This window comes from Dermacentor variabilis, chromosome 1 (assembly GCF_050947875.1).
Source record: "Dermacentor variabilis isolate Ectoservices chromosome 1, ASM5094787v1, whole genome shotgun sequence".
NCBI lineage: Eukaryota > Metazoa > Arthropoda > Arachnida > Ixodida > Ixodidae > Dermacentor > Dermacentor variabilis.
The window spans coordinates 60,989,347-61,016,103 of NC_134568.1; the positions used below are offsets into that span (position 1 = coordinate 60,989,347).

General features: G+C 42.9%; 1 protein-coding gene across 1 annotated transcript in view; it reads left to right on the forward strand.

Moving 5' to 3' along the window:
• The window catches only part of LOC142578563 (maternal embryonic leucine zipper kinase-like), a 164,955-nt gene that overhangs the window by 45,400 nt on the left and 92,798 nt on the right, over window positions 1–26,757 (forward strand). The window contains exons 9-11 of the mRNA XM_075687946.1: window positions 2,711–2,797; window positions 9,475–9,579; window positions 13,402–13,687. Of these exons, the coding sequence (XP_075544061.1) occupies window positions 2,711–2,797; window positions 9,475–9,579; window positions 13,402–13,687 (478 nt within the window). The remainder of the gene's footprint in view (window positions 1–2,710; window positions 2,798–9,474; window positions 9,580–13,401; window positions 13,688–26,757) is intronic.

Below are 26,757 nucleotides of genomic sequence, written 5' to 3' on the forward strand. Positions count from 1 at the left end.
GACAGCTATAACATCGATAAGCAGGGTAACCAAAGTTGTTACACGGACAGCCATGGCCAAGCGTGAGCAGACAATAGTCAGCTTCTTCCGGAAGTATGTAATTATTATTGAAATTGAAAAGCAGATCTTTGCTTACTTCAGCCTGTTTATTAAACTTCGCGAATAAATATACACAGTAGCAGTAGGAAGAAGCACACTGATCCAAACACCCTTCTTGATTGATGTCGGCCATAGTCCAGTAGCAGCCGCACATGGGAATTTGCTATATTACGAACTAAAGCGCTCAGAAAAGAGTGAGGAGCAGGCTTCTGTTGAAAAGGCTTCACACTGCACTTGCGAGATCCATGTGCCGTGCACAAGTGCAAAATTTGACTGAGATGTTCACAACAGTGTCTATCTACTGACTGTGTTTTTTCACCAAGCCTGACGGGTGGTTCAGGGCCCCTCTAAAAGAGGCTGTTGCAATTTGTTTGCTTCTTGTCTGAGGTGATCTGCAGTTAGAAGCAGATGGAAGCTCATCAAAAGTGAACAGAATTTAGGAAGTGTATCTAACAGGTGGAATCAATCAATTCCCAATATTTGAGAAAGGCTGTTGCCATAAGCAAAATGCCTAGTGTACCTAAAGTGGCAAGATCAACAGTGGTCGAACAAGAAATGTCTCGGGCTAGACCCAACGCTTTGGCATGGTGACTGGCCTTTCTTTGTCAGGGTTAAAGTGGCAATAGTGTTATGCAAAGTTAGATGACACTGTTACTTTGTGGTAAAAAAATTAAACTGACAGACCTCTGTCAGCTGTTATGCTATGTCTTTCAAGGAAGCTTGCATAACAACCATAAAAAGTGGTCTCTACTGGCTGTGGTGGCTGCACTTCTGTGCAGTTAAATGTGAAAATGCCTGGGTACAGAGTTCTCTACATTTGAATCAATTAACCAAGGTGGCCAGAAATCATCCAGCAACTGCATCATCCCTCTTAGCCCTTGTTTTAAAACCAGTCAATCGAATAACATTGACATAGGGAACTGTCTTTTAGGTACCCTCCACGCCACTATGAAAAGGAACATTTGTTCTACATCAATGGCATAAACAAGACTTCCTTTGGGGGACAGGGAGGCCTGAATTAGAAGAGGGCAGCGGAAAAGGGAGGTCTCAGTGTGGGCATGCATGTGTGCAAATAAATAATACCAGGGGCCAAATGATTGTTTTCCCTTACAGTAGGGATACCCTGAAGTGACCCGTATAGTTATTGCACCATAATCTTCAAAAATTCTTGTGGCTGCATGTCCTTTGTAGACTTTACACAACTGCTACAACAGTCAAACCCACTTGTAACAATATTCAGGTGCCATGAAAATTCCATTGTTATGACTAGGTTGCATGAAAAAATCAAAATAGGGCGATGGCAGAGCTGATCTGAGAAAACTACATAGGCAGGGAGGCCAGTGTCCCTCCCCACCACCTTCCTCCGTCGTCCTGCCGATTGTGTTTACTCATTTAAATGCTTCCTGGACGTTCCGATCGCGTGTAACAAGCCTTGGCTGTCAGCTTTAAAGAATGGCACTGCTATAACAACTGCAAAGAGGTGTCACGGATGGCAAGCGATATGCGAGCACCGCCGAGACATCACTTTGGTGGCCCCAGAAGGGCCCTTTTAAAAATTGTGCGAAGACTGTTACGGCAGCCTGTCAGCTTGAGTAATCCAGAACAGACGCTGAGGAGAGATCGCCACAAGCGTCTCGCATAACTGTGCTGAATGAGGAGCCAGCGAGCAACATGCGAGCAATCTACTTGTGGCGCAGTTGGCACGGTCCATTCGTGTTTGGAGGGGTGGAAGGGCGATGGGAGAGAGGCGCGTGAAGATGGCTGGAAAATGAGCGCGCGGCTGCTGTTGGAGCAGCGGCCCATCGTGCAGCAGCTCGAATTTCTCATTTTCTTTTTTTCTCGTCGATGGGTGCAGCAGCTTCTCATTGTTATAACAAATATATTGTGAAAACCGGTATCGTTGTAAATGGGTTCGACTTATATAAAAATATTTTCTACTTCAGAGCGGTGTAGAGGCCCTTCAAAGCGAGCTTGACTTTGGCTAGTCTGCCACTTTGATCAAGATCAAAGAATTCTGTGCTGTGACTTTATTGATCGATAAGATTTAATGCCACAAGTCTACTTCACTGCTATGAGAAATGCTGTTGTAAAGGGCTCCAGTTGACTTTGACCTATTGCATCGAAGCAATGATGTGCATGTGGCCACACTTACAGTAGGAAAAGTGCCGAGCACAAAAGAAGATGCAAATCAGTTCATGTGCCAGGAAATGGAAGTGCAAAATGAAAAGCTTTTGGGACTGGAACTCCCACATAGCACCTGGTTGTCAGGCACTGTAAGTTTTCAAACACAGAGCCCATCATGCAAGGGTAGCAGTGACCATTTGAGATTTTTTTATGCCACGCTGCAACTGTGACAGGATTTGTCACAAGGTTTAGCATAGGCCTTAAAATGGGTTCCTAGAAAGATGGGTACTTAATCTTAATTTATTAGCTTATATGTATATTATGCTGTGGAATGCAAAAACTGACTATAGTAGACGAAGGTGCAACCATTTCACACATGTAAATTACACAAGTAGTCACAAAACTTCGTCCCAATTTACCCTTTCTCATTCTTAAGGGTGCCAATGTCAGTGCCGATGTTTTCTATTGTTTTCTTTCTTGTTTCCAGCTGTCTGTTCTTGATGAAGAGGTGGTTACAGAGCTGGCTGTCAGCTGTGGTCGCTCCAAGAGTTCTGTTGCTATGGAGCTTTCTCAGGTTTGTCGTCCTTCACTTCACATGTTGGAGGAGTATGCAATGTTGCTGAACATGCAACCAAGGAAAATGAAATATTTTAATGCATTACATATATTGGTTGCAAGTGCTCTTGATGGTGCTGCAGTTCTGACACATAGCCAGCCTTCGTCTTAAAGGGACACTAAAGAAATATATTAAGTTGACCTAGACTGAAAAGTTAGGCTTTTACAGTGAAACTAACAGTAACTACAGGGACTAGACTTATGTAGTTTTTTCGACGTCTGGCAACAGAAACGGACTTAGCGATTTCCAACAAACCCATGCGGGTGCAGTGTGTTGATGCAGATGTCAAAATGCGGAACAGATTAGAGCGCTCGCTGTGAACAATAGAGTGACGTCAAGGTTATCGTAGTACATACGCAGGAGAGGCATCGGCGCTAAAAACAGCTGCATTATCGATGGGGTGGACACATATAGTTCGTTCACCCGAAGAACAACATGCGTACGAGGAGCGCCGGAGGGAACAGCAACGAGAATGTAAACGGCGCCGGCGTGAAACGACCACCGACGAAGAACGTTCCTGCGATGCTGAATGAAAATGACAATCACAAGCCTGGGCACCTCCGAACGAGCAACGACGCCAGACACGAGCAAAAGCACTTTTCTTTTTGTTTGAGAGCTTTGACTGTCGTCAGCTTCCGCTGCCATTCCATCTTAACAGAGTGGAATGGTTGTCATTTTTTTTAATAACAAATTCGTCATATGCTAGCAAGAACAGCCCTCATAAGTGAGAAAATGATAAAAATGGAAAATCTAAATGGTGCCAGGTGTTGTGTGCTATGGTACCTTTCTCACTTGACGTCTTAATGATGTCAGGAATCTGGGTGGCTCGTGCCACTGGCAAGCCAGGATACTGAGACGAGATGTGTACAAGCAGAGAGCGAGCAGCAGAAAACAAAAATGCCCGCACTGTGCACAGCGAGAGCGACAGAATGAGGGAGGCAAGCGGGAGGTAAAATGTTTGTCTAGAGCCAGCCAGGATGGGCAGTTTGAGGAATGCCACTGATGCGAGCTGAGAGAGCAATGGCTGATTCACAGAAAGCAAGAAGGTCACATGGAGATTATGTCATATCCTCAGTTTTGGTGCAGGTGATTCAAATTGAGGAGTGACATCATGACTTCTGGTGGCAATTTTCAACGCACCAAAGTCCTATCTATATTGGTATGCAGAAAACGATGACAGACTTCTAGACAGGTAAATTATCAGTTTAACTCAACTTAATATTTTTCTTTACTGTCCCTTAATAGTGGCCTGTGAACTATGGTATTCGGAGCGAGCTCCACCACTAAAAAAACTGGCGCCACCGTCGGCGTGACGTGGCATGAGGGATCACGTGGACACAGCAGCCGCGTCGGCTGCTTCAAAAGTGCCGAAGCGAGCTTAAAACGAAAGTTTAAAGTCCCACCTGCCTATGGTTCTTATTAAGGGGTGAGGCTTTCCCGCCTTGGGTGTCTGCTTGACAACATTTGAAATCACTATAAATAGGCAGGGGCTGCCTTTGGAGGCGTGCAGCATTGTAGGCTACTGCTTGGTGCCGCAGTGCCGGATGTACACAACGAAGCCCGGTGTGAGCCTTATTCACACGTAGCCGCAGGACAAGGAGCTGCCTGAAGCTTGGCTCGCGAAACTTAGAACCGGCAAGCAGCTATCGGCTACAACTCAGGTATGCAGCAAGCACAGACGCGAGGAATATTTTTGCTATGACGCCGGGACTGCGATGTTCGGTGAGTAGCAGAAAACACGCACTGAGACGTTCGGCCGCGCTCCCTGCCTGGCTAATGTCACGACGGTTTGGTCTATGAACTTGTTAATGCTAGACACTGGCAAGTTCACTGGAATGGAAACGGAGTGGTAAGAAGCACATTAAATAAAGGCATGGCATATGGTCATGTTTGTGTTATGAATTAATGCACTGGATTACGAAAAAGAAGCAGCGCGAAATCGCCCGCTGACTACATACAATGCAACGCAACTTTATAAATAATAATGAAATGTCCAAGAATTTAGAAGAGAAAAAAATATTGAATCGTCGTGACGGCACATCACAGTCGCCATAGGCGTCGAAGTCCCTTGTTAAAATGAAATTGTCTTTGAACAGCTCTGATAACATCCACGCAACAATGGTTGCTTGTGGACTGTCAAATGCTGATATGCTGCAGCCTAAAGCTCACAGCACGGTGCGAAAATGCTCTCAGTGAAAGCGAAACATTGTGCACGGACATGCATGCAGACGTGCAGTCGGTCGTCGCGAACCTGTGCGATCACTGCATGCATTGAGGCTTCATTCTGTTATACGCCATTTTGTTATACAGACCGCCCACTATAAGAAAATATTTTACATGGTTTGCGCTCAGCGATTGCCGACCTTTCACGCAAGAAGCCGGTTCGGGAGACTCCATTGCGGCGACCGCGTGCAGTGGCTTTCACTGTACGTATTCGGTAAAGAGATAGCGTCTGTAAACGATTCTGTGCTTTCAGTGTGCCCAAGATTATTATTTTGAGAGTAATAAAATTCCCTCGTTTTGAGAGTACTTACAGAAATGTACAGGAAGGCTGCCGCGTGGTGTTTTTATTAAGCACCGTAAGCCAAACCTATGAGCAGCGCGTCGTGTGATCCCTCATACTATGCAAGGGAGGCGCTTCCGACAGATGGCGACTCCGTAAGTCCTCGCCCCCAATACTCAAAACCAATATTTATTTTATGACTGCGTCAAACACTGTTATGCTCTTCATTGCATGTAGGAGCATTCCATTAAATGCTAATGTATGCTTATGTAGAATCTCATCCTATGTTTCAAACATGCTGATTAGTTTGTGGTATCAGTGATCAGTGGTATCAGTTGGAGAAGTATGGGAGAGGCCTTTGCCCTGCAGTGGGTGTAACCGGGCTGATGATGATGATCAGTGATTGCCTTCATGGTACAAAAGACACGGTCTGTACAAATTTCGTGTAGAAGCTGCACTGCAGCTGTCCTGGTAACAAATTATAGTTTCAAGTTTTAAAGAATAATTATCTTTAACTGTCTTAGAACAACAGAAAGCTGAGCTAGTTGGTAAGGATTCTTTATGCGAAAAAGGTGAGACGTGCAGACAGGACACAAGAGAAGTGGACAACACGAACGCAACACGGTGTTCGTGTTTGCCACTTGTCTTCTCTTGTGTCCTGTCTGCGCGCCTCACCTTTTTTGCATAATGAATCTTTAAAAGTCTGTCAAACAATTTTAATCAAGCCTTACAGAATATCTTAGACATGGAGGGGTTCTTTGAAATAAATATTTATGAGAAAATTTTATTTCAACGTGCTATATCAAAAGAGGTGTAGTGAGCAAACCATGCACAACCTCCTTGACATGAGCAATGTAGATATATTCATGCCATTTAAAAAATTCGCTGAGAACATTATGAACAGCGTGGCTTATCCCTGTGCTGAGATATACAGTTGAGCTGTGTTGAGCCACATGTGACCTTTATATTTTTTCTACCATTCTTTTATCCATCTTTTCATTTACATCAGTTTATGTGTGTGTGTGTGTGTGTGTGTGTGTGTGTGTGTGTGTGTGTGTGTGTGTGTGTGTGTGTGTGTGTGTGTGTGTGTGTGTGTGTGTGTGTGTGTGTGTGTGTGTGTGTGTGTGTGTGTGTGTGTGTGTGTGTGTGTGTGTGTGTGTGTGTGTGTGTGTGTGTGTGTGTGTGTGTGTGTGTGTGTGTGTGTGTGTGTGTGTGTGTGTGTGTGTGTGTGTGTGTGTGTGTGTGTGTGTGTGTGTGTGTGTGTGTGTGTGTGTGTGTGTGTGTGTGTGTGTGTGTGTGTGTGTGTGTGTGTGTGTGTGTGTGTGTGTGTGTGTGTGTGTGTGTGTGTGTGTGTGTGTGTGTGTGTGTGTGTGTGTGTGTGTGTGTGTGTGTGTGTGTGTGTGTGTGTGTGTGTGTGTGTGTGTGTGTGTGTGTGTGTGTGTGTGTGTGTGTGTGTGTGTGTGTGTGTGTGTGTGTGTGTGTGTGTGTGTGTGTGTGTGTGTGTGTGTGTGTGTGTGTGTGTGTGTGTGTGTGTGTGTGTGTGTGTGTGTGTGTGTGTGTGTGTGTGTGTGTGTGTGTGTGTGTGTGTGTGTGTATTGTTTATGTGTATTGTTTATGTGTATAGGCCAGTGCCATTAAAATGCTGTCATTGTCTTTCAATTTGTACTGTAATGCACAACATTAAAGGCACTAAGCAGTTTGTCGTCAAATATTCAATCAATCAATCAATCAATCAATAATATAAATGTTACCCTTTTTTCAGTCAGCAGCCTCTCCTCTCAACATGTTTTATGCAGCTGTGGTTATGTTCTGTGTACTAGGCACTATATTGACTATTTGTTGTCCCAGTCACACATTCAACTGTTCCTCAAGTTTTATAATAAAATATGTTGAGTAGTGGACGGTTTCCCCAGTGATTTGTCTATTATAGATAGAAAAACGGAACTATTTTGTCAGCATTCTTGCGTCTTAGCACGCAAATGAAAGAAATCTTGAACGCGAATAGATCAAAGCATTATTTCCATAGCTCACTACTTCTTATTCCTGTATCACTATGTATGCCAATGCATGTATTGTTGCCATGTATATGAGCAATAAGCGTTTGTTACGAGCTTCGGAGGTGGCGCGCAACAATGCAGCCTTGGATCATCTCCTAGCATCCATAGTGCTGTGGACAATTACTGAGGTGGAGTGTAATCTAAAACCAGTGCATTACAATGTCAAGAAACCAATGAATAAGCATACAACACACTCACTCTGGGCATAGTACAAAAGTATATTGCTTTAAGAAAAAATTTACATAGAAGGATGTGAAAAAAATAACTCCATGCCAAATTTTAGCCTTTACCTGCTGCATGCATTTATTTGTTAGCTTTGTAACAAATAAATGTTCACGTATTATTGGTCTTCTTTACAAGAACCGTGAGATACTACCGCGAAATGTAATGCTAATGCTATATAATTCATTGATACAATCGCATTTCAGCTATTGCCATTTAACCTGGGGTGCAACAACAGCAGGCAATCTTCAGAAACTACACTTGTTACAGAAAAAATTTCTAAGAATTGTTGAAAATGTTCCGCATACCTACCATACGGCCGCACTTTTCTTAAAGTATAACTTACTACCAATTACTAAACTTTATGACTATCGTCTGAGCAAGTGTGTGAAAAACGAGGTGTTGAAGAACATATCTTTTCTATCAAAATTAGCTGGTTTAGAAAAACGAGATGCAATGTACAGCACAAGAAACATAGCACAATGGAACGTAAAAACATACAGAACTTTCTATGGTAATCAAACATTAGAAAATAAACTACCACGACTTCTTAACAAACTCGCACAAAACGATATTGATCTCCAAAACACAACACGCCACAAACTGTTCGAGTATTTTTTACACTACACCTAACCTTTTTTTTTTTTTTTTTTTTTTTTCTGTGATTTGTCTACCCAATTCTTCTTTCTTTCACCATCATTGTAAGTTTTCTTTCCAGCCAGGACAATGCTGTTGATTTTGTGCTGACTACTGTAACCGGATAACAACTCTGCTATATGTTTTTTTTTTTTTTTTTTTTTTATCCTTTGTTATCTGTATTTCCTGTATTTTCTTTTCTTTTTCGTGTGTGTGAAAAAAAGGAAAAGGGGAAAAAAAAAAGGGAAAGAAAAACAACCACTGTATTGCTGTCAAAGTGGGGGCCCGTGGCCTTGTCAAGCTGTCCAACGGCAGCTTTTACTACGGGTCCCCGCCATCATCTGTACCATGGTGGCAAAATAAAATTTGAATTTGAATTTGAATTCCATCCACCAAATACCATTCCTTGCTGACACTCTACAACATGCACATGGAGGCTGCCTCATAAGCAAAACTAGGTTTTGCTTATGAGCAAAACTCTGTACAAGCATAAGCAAAACTCTGTATGAAAACTGCAAGCACCTCAGCTGAGGTGCCCATAGTTAGCAGTACATACTGTATCATTGACCCTTCCCTTGCACACATACTCAGTTGGTTCACCCTACTAGCAGCTTGTTACAACTTAGAAAATATTTATTTTGTGTAGGTTATTATATATGAGAATAGCCACACATCCTGTGCTGGCTTATATGCTAGAATCACTGTTTTCAGAACTGGTAGCCATTAATTTCTTTCTCCCCTACTTCAACTTTGGTTCGTGTTCAGACGTGTTTCAGGAATATCAGTTCGGATTAACATTCATTTCCAGCCAAAATTCTTGTTCGGGTTCTGTTTTGCATCCTTGTTCATAAATTCTCACTTCATAGGCTCCAAGAAAGCTTGACTGTTTGACACAGCCAATATAATTAGTATAAGCTACTAGCCTTGAACTCTCACTTGTTTAAATTAACATTTTACAATTCAAGGTGCTGTTAGCAACTGTTTTGTTTCATATGTTAATGTACAGACTATTAAACAGGAGCAAATTTTCAAAAAGTAAATTTACCTTTGTCAGAAGTGTCAAAACTAAATTTAGTTGCTGAATATACTGTGTACTTTCTACTGTAGTGATATGAATGCATTGTTGAGCCTAGAAATTCTACCTCAAGTTACATTGCATGCAGTGTTGCCGAGCCTGTTTGCATGTTCCAATGAAAAGCTTCTTGATTTTTTTTCAGTGGAGGTACGACTTCATGACTGCCACTTACCTGCTGCTCGTCCTGAAGAAAAGTCAGGGCAAGGTTTTGAGGCTTGCGTTTCCAGATGCCTACCCCAAGCAAAGGGTATGATAGTGCTACTACCATTGCTCTGCTGAGCATACTAGCCTGTACTATGAAATCCGGGTAGTATACAGTCAAACCTTGATATAATGAAGTGCAATGGACTCTTCACAAATGAAACTTGCTTAAATGGCAATGCCAGATAAGTGGTGACACATGCACTTGTTTATCGGGCAACTGTGTTTTCACTAACAGATGCTATTGCTCAGCGCAGGGCGCGCCTGCATGTAGCGGAAATTTCTCGAATGTTATCGATGGTTCTATCCACTGTCTGTTGTCACCGAACCTTGTGTAATCTGAATGAACGTATGAGCGACGCGAATTATGTAGTACTTTCTGAAAGGTATGCGGGCACCAGCGATTACACTGGAGCCTTCAATGACCTGTATAAAAGCTGACGCACTTGATCCACTGATCAGATTTTCGACGATCGCCAACTGTGTTTGCCGCCATCGTTGTTCTTTGAGCGTAGCCTGTTTTTGAGGGCACAGGTTTGCCCAATAAAATGCTAGTTTCATCATTTACAGTTTTGCTGCTTTCTTCACCGTCGCTACTACGTAAAAATAAAATGAGCGTGCCAACTTTGACTGGCTGCCCACAGGCACAATCTTAACAAACTTTAGTAAAACATAAAACTTCTTGAAAATTCCAGTTCCATGAAACTGGAACCAAAACTACCAACGTTGTCAGCTGATATACCGTGTGTGAAACAGAAGCAGTCTAACAACCATGTTTAATGATGATGCTAAGCAGTCAGGTAAATCGAATCCGTAGGCCATTTGTGCTGCTAGGACATCAGCAGTTGCCCTGCGGCATTTGCATTGTCTAGTGCTCGCATTTCTTTGGGCCTAGGCAAGATGTGATTCCTGAAAGGGCAGACAGCATTGCTGAAATGGAAGGACTTTGCAGTCAGAGTGCCACTACTGCTTCCTTCACGCCACATGAATAAGTATGGTACCCTTGCTCGAATGTGAAGAACAAGAGCACTGCTTGCCGCCTGCTGTGGGGAGACCATTAAAAATATAATTGTAGGAATTATTGGCGGAGACCATGATTCTAGTGATGATGACAGGTGTCACTGTTCTAGTGTGTTTTACAGTTTCGGTCCATATGAAAAGAAAGCTGAAAGTCTGCATCACTGTATTAAATGCAAGGGGCTGCACAAAATAATTGTTAAAGCTTTCGCACACTTCGTGCCAATGAAGCTGTGATATTTGAAGTAGAGCACATATTTTTTTCTCCACAATAAAATTAAAGCCAGCTGTGCTTTACCGTTAAAAAGATTGTTGATGATTTTTGTGTGTTATGCCTAAACAAAACTTCGGATAAACATAACACATGTTTTCGTCCCTTCGATACTCGTTTAAGAGTAGCTAAAAATGGGCCCCAAAATCTTCTCACGTCCCATTGCTCTAGATTGGTATAGAGCATTTATTCTTGCTTGATTGTATCCCTGTCACCTTTGATTGATTTAGCTTTTGCCATAATCGCCATAAACATGTTGTGAAATATTTTTCCTTTTCTCAAAACAGCATTTCTGGCGGTGTCACTGTTTTAGAGTGATAATATCTCTGGTTCTACTTATGCTATTGCAATAATTATTTTTTGTCAGAAAGGTAGACAAATAGAGATTGCAGTAGGCATATAATGTAGGTAAATATTATGACAGAAACTTTCAAAATAATTTGTCCTGGATGTTACTATGGGTGCATACATTAAAAAGTTTGACATGATGTAACTTTGGTTCAAATCAGTCTAGAGCATTCATTCTTGTACCACTGCATACTCCAGTTACTCGTGATAATTTTTGTATGTCACTAGTCAGTACACCATATATCATTTAGTAAGTAGCCCACCTCCAAGCAAGTTACGAATTTTTTCAATTTCTAGAAAGATAATCACTATGCGATAAAACTGAGTGTATATATTAAATTAGCGCATGGAAATACATAAACCCCGCATGTTAAATCAAAATCTACCCAGAAATTTTAAAAATAGTTCTTCGATGCAGGGTCTGTAAATCTCCTCAAAATCTACCTTAACATTATGGGGAAAATGGAGATAACAAACAACCACAAAATTATTTGGTGCCCCAGTCATGAGGGATTGAGTCGTGAGTCTTGAGGGAATCGGAGGGAACGAACAGGCGGACTCCCTATCTCAAGAATTGGCAAACCAAGCAGGGGAGAACGATAACTGCCTTTTAGCTTTGCCCCTCACCCTCGATCAGAAATTTACACAGATAGAGCTTGCAACAGTGTCTCATCAGCGTCTCGAAAGACAAAGATATCCCCCACCGCACCACCACAAACTTAGTGCAACTGAGGTAGCGAGTTGGAGAAAGATACAGACAGGTGTATATCCACATGTCAAAAGATTTAACGCCATGTTTCCCAACCAGTATAAGCAGGATACTTGTCCTTGGTGTGGGGACAGCCCCACTCTATATCATATATCGTGGGGATGCACCAAAAAACCACAGGAAATGCAAGATATAACACTTATGGGTAACAACACATGCTTTGAGAGGCACAACTGTCCAACTCGGACCTGGAGGAGCAACAGAAACTCCTGTACCAGGTCCACTGGGCAGCTAAGGCCAATGGGGCCCTGGACTGAAGGACCTCAACCAAAAGGCTCCCTCAAAATTCCCTTCACCTGTTTGCCAATAAAGTTCCTCGTCTTTTCCTGAAAATCTAAACTTTACATTAGACTGGAGTCTGCTGTAAATGTAAAATGTTTCTTTGTGTGTGATGAATATATGCTTGCAATGAATATAGGGTATAAGGAAGTTTTTTTTATGTAAGATGCACCTTTGTTCTAACAAGGTTCGACTGTACTCTGAAGCAAAGCGACAACTCTCTGAGATGCTAACACATTTCTAATTGTGTACCGCCATGTTTGTCTAGCTACCCAAGCTGCATTTGGTCGCTCAATACAGTCATAGTTCACGAGTGTTAATAATAATTTAGAGGAAAGCTGTTGATTGTGTTAAAATTACTTTTCATGTCTGGAAGAGCATGAACAAAAAAAATTGAGTTTCCAAAGGCAGTGTCTGCACAGATACAAAGTTCACATGTTGTTCCTCATATTCGAAAGTTTGGCTACCAAGTTCGTCTTAATGGGAGCCTACAGTAGCAATCACTGGTAAGCTTAAAACAATTGCAGAAAGTGTACCGAAAGTTGCTCTGGAAAGTAGCTCTGAAACATTGCACAGGTATAGTTGAGTCTCTTTACGAACTGGCGTGGCATTGAAAACAGTTTTAAAAATTTAGAAATGTTACAATAAACACATTAACTAGAGTGATCTGCCCTTGTACAGAGCAGAGATAGTGTCAGCAGCTTGTGTCATAAGTATGAAATACACTAATCTATGGAGGGCACAGTGCCAAGATTCCCTTTGGCATGACAGCCTGACATTTTCACTTCTTGTTGGCCAATGCTTCAGAGATATGCTAAAATTTTCTTATGTAGCTATCATAGGTGGCGCATCTGTCATCCATCCATGTCCTACACCAGGCTGATGTATACCTGCCTTGGCAAATTAGTGACTGTGATCTCGTGGTGCCAATTTCTCAGCATTGAAAATGTATTGGGGACTGAGTGTTGTATAAATTGCTTGCCACTTGAAATTTGAAGGCATGTGAGGTTGTCTCCAATATCCAGGTTTGATTCATGTTGTGGCATAGCTTTTATTATGTATTCAAGTGCTTTGTGGGGCATGATTTCATACATTGAAAAACTGGGTTTTTGATTGTTTGCTGGGAATGAAACCAGAGAAAAGCATGTCTTGGCTGTAGACGAACATGCATCTTCATGCCACAGATGTCATGCTCGCGCAAGCTGGCCCTGGATGAGCCCATCAAAACCACACCTCCCGTGTCGCCTCTCCGCAACTCTCTGGAGAATGGCTTGGACAATGCTCAACTGTTGACACTGGGCAGCCCTCCACTGACCTGCACTCAGGACTTAGCATTATCAGCCAAGAAAGAGAATCTCGCACAGTCTGACGAGCCAATGGATGTGGACAGCAGTGACAAGGAGAACTTTGTCCAGCCGCGTGTCCCCACCCCGAAGCGAAGGACTTGCAAGGCTGTACAAGAGGCATCAGGTATGAGATGCCCTCTTTTTACTCTTTGTAAAAGTTTGAGCTATTCCAGGTTAGGGTTTGTTCCAAGTTTCACTTGTTATAGTGCACTCAAACCTCGTTATAATGAAATTGAAGGGAGAGCCGAAATTACTTTGTTAATAATAATATCTATCACTTTGTTATATCTATTTAATACCCTTTACTGCACTGCTATATGCCCAATATAGTGCACAACTTTAGAGATACGAAGAAGACAACCTTGTGGCCCACTGAACATCTATGCGGCCATGTATGCGATGAAATTTTAATGAAAAAACACTAAAAGAAAATGTGTGCACCATGTGACTTCATATCACCTGACGCAACAGCCGTTACGATAGCTTCCTTCTGTTCCAATATGATGGTCTTTCGCTCCTGCTTTCCGCTTGACTCCTCCATATGCTGTGAAACCGTCTACATGTGGCAGTGGAAAAGACCAGTGCTCCTCGATAGCATATTCAACGCAGGAGTTTTTGGCATGCAGTGTTCGGGTATTTTTTGGTTTCGGAAACTAATCTATTTCATTATCTATTTCATTGGCAGGACAGTTTTACGTCGTTAAAACGAAGTTTTAAATACATGGATCTCTATGTTGATTACTAGGGGATTCCATTTACTTTGCTATACTCATTATTTCGTTATGTCCTGTTTCATGATATCTAGGTTTGAGTGTAGTGAGTATGGGCTGATAATGGGGCTTGATCTAGCCTCTTTAGCTGGCTTGCGGTGTATATTGTTACGTAAGACTTGTAACAAAATTAAGTTTACTTCCAGAGGCAGGATGGAAGATTGCACAACAAGCTGCATAAAACCACTGCAGTACATGCCAGTTTATACTGTATTCATCATAGTGTCAACCACTGTCACTATTCATCATAGTGTCAACCACTGTCACTAAGTTAAATTTATACCTAAAGAGTGACCTGAACGTAGCACACTGTTACCTAGATTAACTTGCAGCCCTCGGCAGTTTCACTAATCAGGACCAACTCAATTTTCAGTGTTCAAGGCCTCAGTACTTAATGGCATTTACAGTCACACACCGATCTCTTAGACACTTGGGAAGCCCCCTTCGTAGGGGGCTTCATAAGTGTCTGAATAAGCAGGCAGTCAAAAAATAAAAAAAATCTTTACTTTGTCAGCAGTACACAAACTTTAAGAGACGTTTGCTGAGCGTTGTATTTCAGTGAAATTGGCACTTCAAATTTTATGACAGATGAGGTTACAGGTGTGTTTAGCTTCCGCCTGTTGCGCAGCCCAATTGGTGTTGTGCGTCATCGTAACATGCAGGTATCGCATGCGACCTTGACCTTGCTCCATGCCTGTGTACCATGCATTGGGTGCACTTTAATGAACCCCAGGTGGAACGGTGTGCCTCATAGTCAGGTCGGGGTTTTCGCATGCTTTTTGCCTTCACGTGAGCTTTCCCTGTTCCATACAGTGAGCGCAGGGAGGAATGTGGTGGTGGCAGTTGATGGTCGGTTACCCACAGACCAGGCTGCTGCTACTTGTCAGTCTAGCCCACATGCAGTATATCATGGCTTGATCGCTGTTGAGGGACTACTGGTATAAATATATTAATGGCAAGCTTTCCATGACGGCTTGCTGCCTGCCACCATGCTGGTAGACTGCTGCTAGGCCCAGCTAGTACTGAATATGGCAAAGCAGTTCTGCTTAAATCTGCAAAGTGGAATAAGTTCCATGAAAACAAAAGTTGTCATCCACCTAAGAGTAGCATGAAGCTACAAAGGAAACTTGAACGAGCGTCTCATAAAAAGTGTAGTCTTGCGAATTTTTGAATGTACAGTGGCTTATTTTCGGAAAAGGACATAAAGTATAGCATGCACCAAGGAAATGTTTTCCATTTAATTTCTTGCACCTTATAGTTCACCATGCACATTTGTAATATTTTAGTGTCCCTTCGGTGTTTAAGTTAAAATACTCTCAAAAACACACACTTTAACTAAAAAAAATTTTCTCTCAACACTGCAGCTGCAGTTAGTAATGCAAATCGCTGTTGGAGCAACATTTCATGCTGTGAAGTAGCATAGCATACATTCATGCCTGTAAAGGAGGAGGTCAATATTGGTTTCCTGTAGGATCTGAGGAATATGTTTCATATTCATCAGAGGGTTGCTGTTTTAGGATGAATATGTTCCTTATTCGTTCTAAACACAGTAAATGCATTTTGATTAGAGTAGAATGCAAAAATGCTCATACAGTGTTTTGAGTGCATGTTTAACAAACTCCAGGTGGTAAATAATCTGGAGCCCTTCATTATGTTGTTTCTCATAAGTCAGTGCGCAGTTTCATGATATTAATCCCCACAATGTAATTTCAATTCATATTAAAGAGAAAACAACTCCTCAGTCACCAGGGTGGAAAATGCTTTGTATTCTAATACGTGGCTGAGGAGGCCTTCACAAAGTATGTTGAGGGTTGTGAGAGTATACTCAGTGAAATGGCAAAAGTTTACGACTTTGCTGCTTCACCAAAGAGTGCAACTGTGCTAAGCTTCACAGAACTGTTTTTTGCCGGCATGCACCAGGTGGCAACGTAATCATGGATGAGCAATGTTTATGTTACTGCACCATCATCATATTTTAATTGTGAGGAATTATGCATTGCTGGGCATGCATTAAGATCAGTGCTGGCATTGCAACACCGGAACCATGGTGCCTAGTTGAAAACTCTTGTGTTCTCTTTGTCGGCACAGCTGGCCTGTGTACACTTTTGAAAGGAAAGCTCACTTGTCATTCGATGATTTACTGAGGGCTCCAATTACAATTCCAGCTGCTACGATTACGTTTGCAGCTGGGAGATGTCCGACCATTCTTCTAACACCCTTAGTGGCATGCTCTCGAGCCCATAAACAAACAAGTGCGCTGCTGCGGTTGGCTGCCACTCTATGCATTCTGAAAAACCATGAGGCAGCAACAGTGAAAGCAAATTTGAGATGAAACAGAGTGTAGCTGGATGAAATCGAGAAGAACAGTACCTGTTAATTCAAGCCACCAATGAACATAAAGCATCAAGGATGCCTGACTGATCGTATATCTGGGTTTTATTGGTTGAAGCTGCTGAAGTATTATCACAGCTGTGGAAATCTTCCAAGAATTTGTTTGTTTTCCTTTCGACCAATATTTAGGCTCCAGAAACTACTTGAACACGCAAGAAAAGCCATTTCAGTGTGACAAGGATTAGGTGGGGGAGACTGTACTGGGCAGCTTTGTTCCTTGTGGCGCAGAGAGCAATTCTTTTGGCTAGAATGAGCAGCTTTTTTAAATTCTTACCACTAGCAGAATGTGGGAGAGGATAACATGCACATTATTTTCGGAATGGGAGGTAAAGCAGTAGACGACAGCACTGAGAGGTTTACAAATCGTACAGAGCAGTAAACAACTTTTTGTGGTTGTTCAGCACATGAAACCTTGCAAAAATTGTGTGTGATATTCAGTTACGTCTCGGCAGACATTCATTTGAGGCTCGATGAAAAGTCAATAGAAGCACTACAGAACTTATTTAATGGCATGTGTAAGGGAAAGCCTGCATATCAAATAGCACCGCGGTATCTTTGTCAGCATTTCTGACAATAGCTATCTTCCACTCTCATTTAGAGTATTATTTAGAGTATTAGAGCCAAATTTCAATAACTGTAGCATGTCGTAGTTTCTTACAAAAATTAATAGCAAGAACTCTGATGCAATTGTCGATGGGAGCTGCAAGCATGGCAGTTCAGCCAGCATGGGAAGCATGGTTAGTACATGAATTTGCTTAAACTTTTGTCCTTGTGGCTTCAGACAGCTTTGTCATGGCAAATGAATAATTTTTAACAAGATAGTGCTTTAAAAATGCTAATTTTTACCTATGCATGTGCACTATATGTGCTCACCTTCTGCATTTAGAAAAACATGATGGCTTCAAAATTTACATCATTAGAGGCAGGTGAAGCATAGTAAATAATCACATGAATGGATGAAGCCACAAACACGAACATCAGACAAATCCCCGCAGGGGTACCTGCATCAGCAGGCGTTTGGTGTGTTGTGACACCACGTACCCGAGCACACGAGGGTTGGACCTTGCCGCGTGTATACGTGTGTGGGGAAAGGGGGATCCTGGGGGTTGATCCGATGCTGGGTATTTAGACCTTTAAGCCCCTCCCCCCCCCCTCCCCGGCAGAGGCAACACACCTCTTTGGCCTCTGCTTCACATAGACGACACCTCCAGACTGACCCACCTGGAGGAAACCGGCAGTCACCTTTTCCTGTCTCTCTCTTCTCAAATCTTCGTCTCTCTCTCTCTCTCTCTCACTCACTCACTTTTTGCCCTTTCTTGTATTCTCTCTTCCATTTACTTCCTTTCTCCTTGGCGGCAAGGGTTAACCCTGTGTGGCTATCCAACCTTGGGTACATCATATTTGGTAACAGTGACGGCGTACTATTGGCCTCGTGCAGACGTGTATGCAAGCTCTGCTACATCCCTCCATTGGGTTCCATGGTGGGCTGTCGGCGTTGTTGTCGAATTTTTTATGTGTATTCATGGAAACTCCTTTTCCCCCTCTTCCTGATCGCCCTCTTAAGCAAGGGCGCATAGAAGTCTTTCAATTTTGGGGCGACCGAACACAAACTTTCCCCGCTTTCACGTCGTCCACTCTGATCAAGCTGAAGAGACAGTGAGAATGATCTCACCCTTTCTCGTCTCAAAAGCTCTGACTGAAGTCTTTGGACCAGGTTTCAAAGCATCGAAAATGACAAACGGAGATCTGTTACTGGAGCTCTGCGATCAGAAACAGCATGAAAAACTAGCTAATATAGTGTCCTTTGGAAATGTTCCAGTGACAGTTACCCCACACCGTACTATGCATACCACCCGCATCGTTGCCTCCGATGCTGATTTGTTGGAGCTATCTGAAGCTGAACTCCTGGAGGGCTGGAGTGATCAGAACGTTATCGGTGTCAGACGAATTAAGGTGAGGCGGGATGGAAAAGAAATTCAGACCAAAGACCTAATACTTACTTTCAGTTGAAGTGTTTTGACCGAGATTATCAAGGCTGGGTACCTCAAGATTCGTGTTAGGCCATATGTGCCAAATCCCCTCAGATGCTTCAAGTGTCAAATGTTTGGCTACGGTTCATAGAACTGTCGAGGCCTGTTGACTTGTGCCAAGTGTAGCGACAATGAACACTCCACTCCACACTGTGTCAAATGTGATGGCGGGCATGCCCCATACTCGCGGTCCTGCCCGTCTTGGAAAAAAGAAAAAAGAAATTGTCAGAATTAAAGGAAAGTAAAATATAACATTTAAGGAGGCTCGCAGGCAGGTGTCATACCTACCAGCAAACAGCTTTGCCGAAGTGGTGCGTCAGGGGGCAGTGCCACAATGGCTCCCGGCGGCTGTCCAGCCCACATACAGTGAAGCGGTGGTGACGCCATCTGCCCCCTTGGTGGCTGGAGCTAGCGCTGCTCCGCCACCCCAGCAGAAGGGGCCATCAACCTACAGGCTGGTGGCCGCAAAGGTCACTTCCAAAGTGTTGAGGCCTTCAGCTCAAGCACAGCGTTCGGAAGAGCGTGTGTCCAGCGCTTCGCAAGAGATGATGGACACAACCAGCCAGACGGCGCCACCAGCGCCTAAGGAGCGGCGAGATTCTCGCGATCACTCCAAAAAAGACAAAGCTCACGTCACGACGCCTGGTGAGCTAATCCAAGCCCGTGAACTAATCTTCGTCTCTTAAACACCCAGCACAAAACCCTTTTATCATAATGGAGACACAAATACTACAATGTAATGTTAGAGGATTCATTCATAACCTTGATGATTTTAGAGAACTCTTACGCAAACATAATACAGAGCTGCTGTATGTTCAAGACACACATCTGAAATCTACAAACACAAATTTTCTTCAAAATTACACCATCTTCTGAAAAGACCGTGGCGATGAAAATGGCTAACGTCTCCAGCGTTGTAGCAATAGTAGCTGACAAGTCTGCAGTTTGCCGACACGTCGACCTTCAGATGCCCCTTGAGGCAGTGTCAGTTTGGGCCATTCTTTTTATTAAGTTGGTCACTGTATATACCATTTATATACCCCCGAACCATCATCTCGAAAAAACAGTATTCTGTAGCCTCATTGATCAGCTTCCCGAGCCTTACATACTCGTGGGAAATATTAATGCTCATAACACGATGTGGGGAGACTCGCGATGCGATACAAGAGGACGACTCATTAAAAACTTCCTTTAAACTCCGGTGTGTGCCTCTTCATTAAAAAGGAACCAATGTATTATAATCCTCACCATAATTCATACTCATCAATAGACCTGTTGATCGGCTCCCTTTCAATCCTCCCTGATTTACATTGGCGTGTAATTAAAAATCCATTCGGAAGTGATCACTTCCCAGTAATGCTGAACTTAGTAACCCAACAAGGTTCACCTCCACGTGTCCCACGCTGGAAACTGGCCTCAGCTGACTGGGAAGCTTTTAAGGAATCCACCTACTTGTCACAAGATTTTATAATTTTACTATAGATCATGCTGCATTATTCTTTACCGCTTTTATCATTGACACCGCTGAAAAGTTCATTCCTCAAACAAATGGCACTTCATTTAAAAGACGGGTCCCCTGGTGGAATGATGATTCTAGAGAGGCACGGAGGAGACAAAATAAAGCTTCGGGCAAACTATGCGAGTGTCCTATGGCCGGAAATCTAATAGAAATTAAACAGGTTAAATCCCAGGGAAGAAGGACGCAACGACAGGCAAAGAGGGCAAGCTGGCAGAGGTTTCTCTCAGGCATAAATTCGTATACTCAAGAAGGTAAAGGATGGGACAGGCTGAGAAGGCTAAAGGGACAGGAAATCCATCCATTGCCCCTAGTAAATGATGAAGCGAACAGCTTGGAAGACCAAGCTGACGCTCCTGGCGAACACTTCCAGCACGCTTCCAGTTCTAACCATTCTTCCGAGGCATTCCTAAAGCACAAGCAAGTAGCAGAACGCAAAGCCATTGACCGCAAATGCAGACAGAACGAACTCTATAACCTGCCTTTTAATATTGCCACATTGAGAGTCTCCTTGACTGCATGTTAGAGCTCTACACCTGGACCTGACAGGATCATGTACGACATGATTAAACACCTCCCCAAAAATACTCAAATAACGCTACTTGCACTTTTCAATGCTATATGGGCTGTGGGGTACTTCCCTTCTGCATGGAAAGAAATCCTCATTGTTCCGATTCTGAAACAAGGCAAGGACCCCACATTAGTAACAAGTTACTGCCCAAGTGCCCTCACAAGTTGAATTTGTAAACTTTTTGACAAAATGATAAACTGAAACTGTCGCCTTTTACACTTCCTTGAGTCAAACAAAATTCTTGATCCATATCAGTGTGGTTTTAGAGTAGGACGATCCACAATCGACCATCTCGTGCACATCGAAGCAAACATTCATGATGCCTTCGTACATAAACAATTCTTATTATCCGTGCTTCTTGATATGGAAAAGGCGTACAGTACAACTTGGTATTATGGAATCCTGCGTGACCTGCTGGCACTGGGCATCCGCAGCAATGTTAAACTTTATAGAAAGCTGCCTACACAACCGTACATTCCGTGTAAAAATAGGTAATACACTGTCGCTTACATTCATGCCGGAAATGGGTACCCCAGGGAGGTGTACTCAGTTGCACACTCTTTGTCATTAAGATTAACACTGTTCGTACATCATTACCACCAGCTATTTTTTATTCCGTCTATGTAGACAACATACAAATATGTTTCAAATCCTTCAACCTAACAGTCTGTGAGAGACAAGTAAAACAGTGCTTGAACAAAATTTCTAAGTGCGCAGACGAAAACGGGTTCAAAGTCAACCCGAACAAAAGTTCTTGTGTTCTATTCATCGGGAACAAAGGGCTTGCTGCAGATCCCACTGTTGAAATGTGTGGGCGCCAAATACCTGTGAACAAAGAGCACAAATTTCTAGGTGTTATACTTTATTCCAGGCTTACTTTCATTCCACACGTAAAACATCTTAAAGCAAAATGTCTAAAAACAATGAACTTACTTAAAATCCTACCCTATAAAACATGGGGTAATGACAGGAAGTGTTTATTGAATCTTTACAAGAGCCTAATTCAGTCCCGATTGGACTGGCTCAGTGCTATATTACTCTGCCGCTCCGAGAGCTCGAGATGCTAGCTCCCGTCCATTATCTGGGTATCCGTCTGTCCACTGGTGCATTTAGAACAAGCCACGTCAAAAGTCTATACGTAGAGTCAAATAAGTGGTCACTCCATTTCATCAGCTTCACCTATTTTCTCAAAGTGCACTCTAATCAGGAATGTCCGTGTTCCACAACTGTTAACGACTTGACGTGTGCAACACTTTTTCGTAGTAGACCCTCTGTGAGACTACCTTTCTCACTGTGTGTGAGAGAACTTAGCCAAGAAATGGATGTCCCAATTCTCAAACATCGCCTAATGCTTCCAGCTAAGCTATTACCGCCCTAGGAGTGGCAGGTGATAGAATGTGATGTATCCTTTGGAGAGGTCACAAAGCACGCTCCTGAGCTCGAAATCGCTATGCATTTCCACGAACTTCAATCGGAGTACTCCTGCTCCGAATTCTACACAGACACATCAAAGTCGCATGCTGGTGTATCTTATGCTGCTGTTGGTCCCTTTTTTTCTAAATCTGCCATATTGAACCCCCTGACAAGTATCTTCACTTCAGAAGCCTGTGTAGTACAGTAGTGTAGTCTGCAGTAAAATATGTAAAGAAATTAAAACTTGACTGAGCAATAATATTCACAGACTCATTAAAGGGACACTAAAGCGAAACAATAAATCAGTTTAGACTAATGAAGCATTGTTTGAGAACCCTGCAGGCAGTCATTCAAAAAGAATAGTTTGATTATTAGGTGAGAAAATGAAGGTCCAAGTATCAGTATTTGAATTTCGCGCCGAAACCCCAGCGCTGGTACGTCAGCGTGACGTCAGGGATTCCAAAGTATGTTTTCGCATTTGGGCCGCGTTGGCTGAATAAAGGTTCCCGAAACTTGCCATGTTTAATATTTGGTTCCTTTAGAACACAGTGTAGTCAATCTGTACCGCTATATATAATTAGTAGGCCCTCGAAGATGCCATCAAAATCCAAGATGTCACAGCCCCCAGGTGCGGGAAATTAAGTAGGCGTCGCCACCCGTATTTCGTTCTTGCGCTTTTTTGGCTTACCAAACATCTTATCGCTGTAAGAGTGGTGTTTTTGGTGTTGTAGAACGGTAATTTACTGATGCAGAAGAAATCATTTTTCACTTTAGTGTCCCTTTAAGTCTTGTAAAAGCATTAATGTCTTTACAAAAGCATGCAAACCCTGTTTCTATTGAACCTTACTCAATTTTGTGCAACATTTATTTATGTCGTAGACATGTAGTGATATGCTGGGTTCCTGGCCATAGAGGAATCGAAGGCAGTGTGCTTGTCGATGAAATCGCCAAATCAATAGAATTACAAAGTATTCATTCTGCTGCTGTCCCTGTCACAGACGTGAAGCCTTTCCTACGAACCAAACTGCGAAGCCAATGGCAACGCTTGTGGGATGCTGCAACGAGCAATAAGCTTCACGTGATTAAGCCAAAGTTAGGTTTCTGGCCCCCAACTACGAAAATACTAAGCACAGATGTCCCATTCACTAGAATCAGAATTGGACGCACATTTGGCATTCATAATTTTCTCCTGATTGGTAACAAGCCTCCAACCTGTCGTAAATGTGGTGACACTTGACCGTCCTCCATGTCTTCATGGAGTGTCAGGAAGCAAAAAGAGAGAGGAAGAAGCATTTTCCTCTTGCATACCGCTATTGTGTTCCTCTTCATCCGGCTATGTTTCTTGGGGAAAAACTGCTTTTTAAGACCAAAGCAGTCCTAGCTTTCTTGAATGGTGTTGTCCTACATCTTATAGACCAATAAATTCATAGTGCATCCTTTTTCCAGAGCATACCGTTATTATAGTTGTTTTGTGTAATATGCCTCTAAGCTCTTGTTTCAAGGGCTCTGGTGAGGCAGTAGTGCTCTAGCAAATTTTATCATCTGATACGTTTGGTATATTGCATCATTCTTTTGCAATGCATTTTAATACTCATAGTACACATCATTAGTTGTTGCCATAACTTTATTACATGTAGATTTTATGCAATTTACAGTAACTATTATAGGCCCCTTTACAGCCACGTCACATCAACTTCACAGATCTCATCAGTCCACTGCGAACTCATTAACACTAGCAGGGTGTCTACCAACCGGGAAAACCGGGAATTCTTAGGGATTTTGAGTAGTCTGGGGAAAAACTTTGGGAAAACGTGGAGAATTTGTGCCTCTATCAGGGAAAATTAGCTGTAATTTTATTGAAAGGATCGAAAGCCGCGGTAATGCTGACTTGAGTAACAGACAGGAATCGTAATGAATCGTCTTTGACGCCCTGTCGTCGGCTGGAGGAGTTGCCAGTGCACAGTCAATGACCGACTTTCCGCATTCCCGATAAATTGGGCGACTTCGTGGCACCACCACGTACCCAATAGAGTCAATGTATCAGAACGTCTGAAATTTCGGACGTAAGAACTCTTCGCCGCACGATATTCCGGATATTCCGGAAGTTTTGCCGTGACCGCAGGTTCGAAACGGTATTAATCAAAGCCACCACCGCTGCCATTTTGATTACCTTGCTGCCTCGAACCGGCGCTCTCGCACGCAGTTTCGCTGGCAGCAGTAGCCACCAATGCGACAAGCTAGGCCTAGCTGCTTCGGCGTTTGCTATGAAGCTTCTTGCCGTTGGATGCCGTGTTTTTTATTGAAAGAATTCGCTGCTGGTCAGCAATGGCACGGACTCCGCCTTTGTGGTCCTCGCGGTTGCTTTAGAAGCTTGGAAAGCACAGTGCGTTGAATAATGCCGGTTCCGGAAAGTCAGCTTCGCCTCCGTACACAAATGTTACTTGATGAAGCATATGCAAAAGTATTGCAGTAAAGCATAACAAGCGTGGGAAGGGTCTATTGCCATGGGACACAGTATGTATTCCTTAATTATACACGCGTGCACCCGGTATTGCCTGTCGCAGTACGAGCACCGATATGCCTAATACGTGTACCGGCAGGCCTTCAGAGCGTTTCCGAATGTGCCTGTGGCGGTTTGAACCCTTAAGGGCAGTAAATGACATGCATTTATTTTTTCCAACTGGCTGATTTTTCTGACGCTTTCGCGGCCCCTAGGGAGTTCACAAAATCGGACGTGGACTGTGCAATGGACCAAGAAGATGCTTCAAATTGTCCGTGGGGCGAACGAGTGGCGGAAGGAGGACAAGAACAGAAAGGACCTATGCATTGAGGAATGAACGGGAAAGGCAACGTGCTGCCACAATTTTGAAGGAGCTTGAGCTCAAAAAACAAAGTGTTGGCTGATGCCGAGATGCAGGTGTCCTTCATCCAAACCATAATAATCTCTTTAAAGCAGTGAAACACAACACTGAGGCGTCGTGCACGGGCTGAGAGTATGTCAGGCCAGTTGAGGTTGACTTACGAGCTGTTGAAAGAGAATCTCAATTGTGATAAAGTTTGGGCCTCATACCACTGAGCTTGGTATCAGTTGATAGAAATAGCTCATATTCGAAAATATTTGCTTCTGTATGCATCTCCTTTTTATTTGTATTTCAGAATGTCCTACTCGATTTGCATTTTTTAAAGATATTTTATTTGCTGTGCATTTTACTAACCCCTCCCTTCTATTCTCTTTTTTGAATAACATAAGCATAACTCCTTAGTATTCCAATTACATTGTTTTTTTTTTCATATGCTTACTTGAGAGTGACAGCATGAGGCGATATGGTTTCAGCCCATCTTGACATAAAACATAGTTCTTCATCACTCAGGGAATTTGGAAATGTCAACTTGGTAGACACCCTGCACTAGCATGGTGCTCTTTGGCCATACCTGGCTCTTGCACCACTAAACATCACATTCATTTCATTTCATTGAAGATTAAACAAATCTATGTAGTAACCATGATTCCCATGCTAGCTGAACGGTCGCAGCACTTGTTCCTTCTAGGGATAGACTCTTGTACGATACAGCCCTTTAGGTGCTTGCAGTGATTCCACTGTGGAGAAACGATCAAAGTTTAAGCAGGAAAAGGCACATAGGCACAGTCGCACTTTTCAACATTTGTTCATGCACATTCCTGCGACTTTTGCTGAGGCATGGAATTATGCTGTTGCATAACACTCAGCATGATCTTGACAAGCTAACAACAGACTCTGCTTCATTTCTAAAGTGCCAGCTTGCATTTACAGCAGCATCTTGCTGTGCAAGTTCTCCTGTGGCCATAAGTATGCACATCTTGAGACATCCTGACTTCAAGCGCTGTGTAGTCTACGAAAAGGGAAAGACAATCATATGCTGCAGGCATTGGTATTTTAACCATTTCATGGATGACTCTTGCCTACAGGCAACGCACTCAAAAAAAGGTTTTTTTTTTGCCTAGTTATGTTATTTCGTGTGAAGTTTCTGGCTAAATGTCTTTGGCCAACGCTGAATGACAGGTAGCAAGTGTCATTTGTTGGATTGGAGGAGGAACATAGGGTAAGGAAGAAGTTTGGCATGCGCTCCTTCGAAAGCATGGTCAGAGCAGACAGACCGATGCAAGCTCCCTTGCTGCAGCGGCATCATGCAGGTAATACAAAGCAAATGCAATGTACACCTGTGATTCGCATATGATGAGAACTGTCTGTACAAGTTCCAAACAAAACCATAGGTGACTTGGGAGCGAGCGAGCTTCAGTGTTCTACATGACGTTACCCCCTATTGCTGCAAAAAAGTTTCTGCAAAATATTTTTTCTTTTCGTTGAATGTGCTTATTCTTGGTGTATTTAGGACATTTAGATGGATTTTATGTGTTGTCCTTAAAGGCTTAAATGGCGTTTCCTAGGTCTTCCACAGTATGACTGACTGTTCAAGATGTTGTGCTAAGGTGACTACTACTAACCTTTATAATTGTGCTACGAA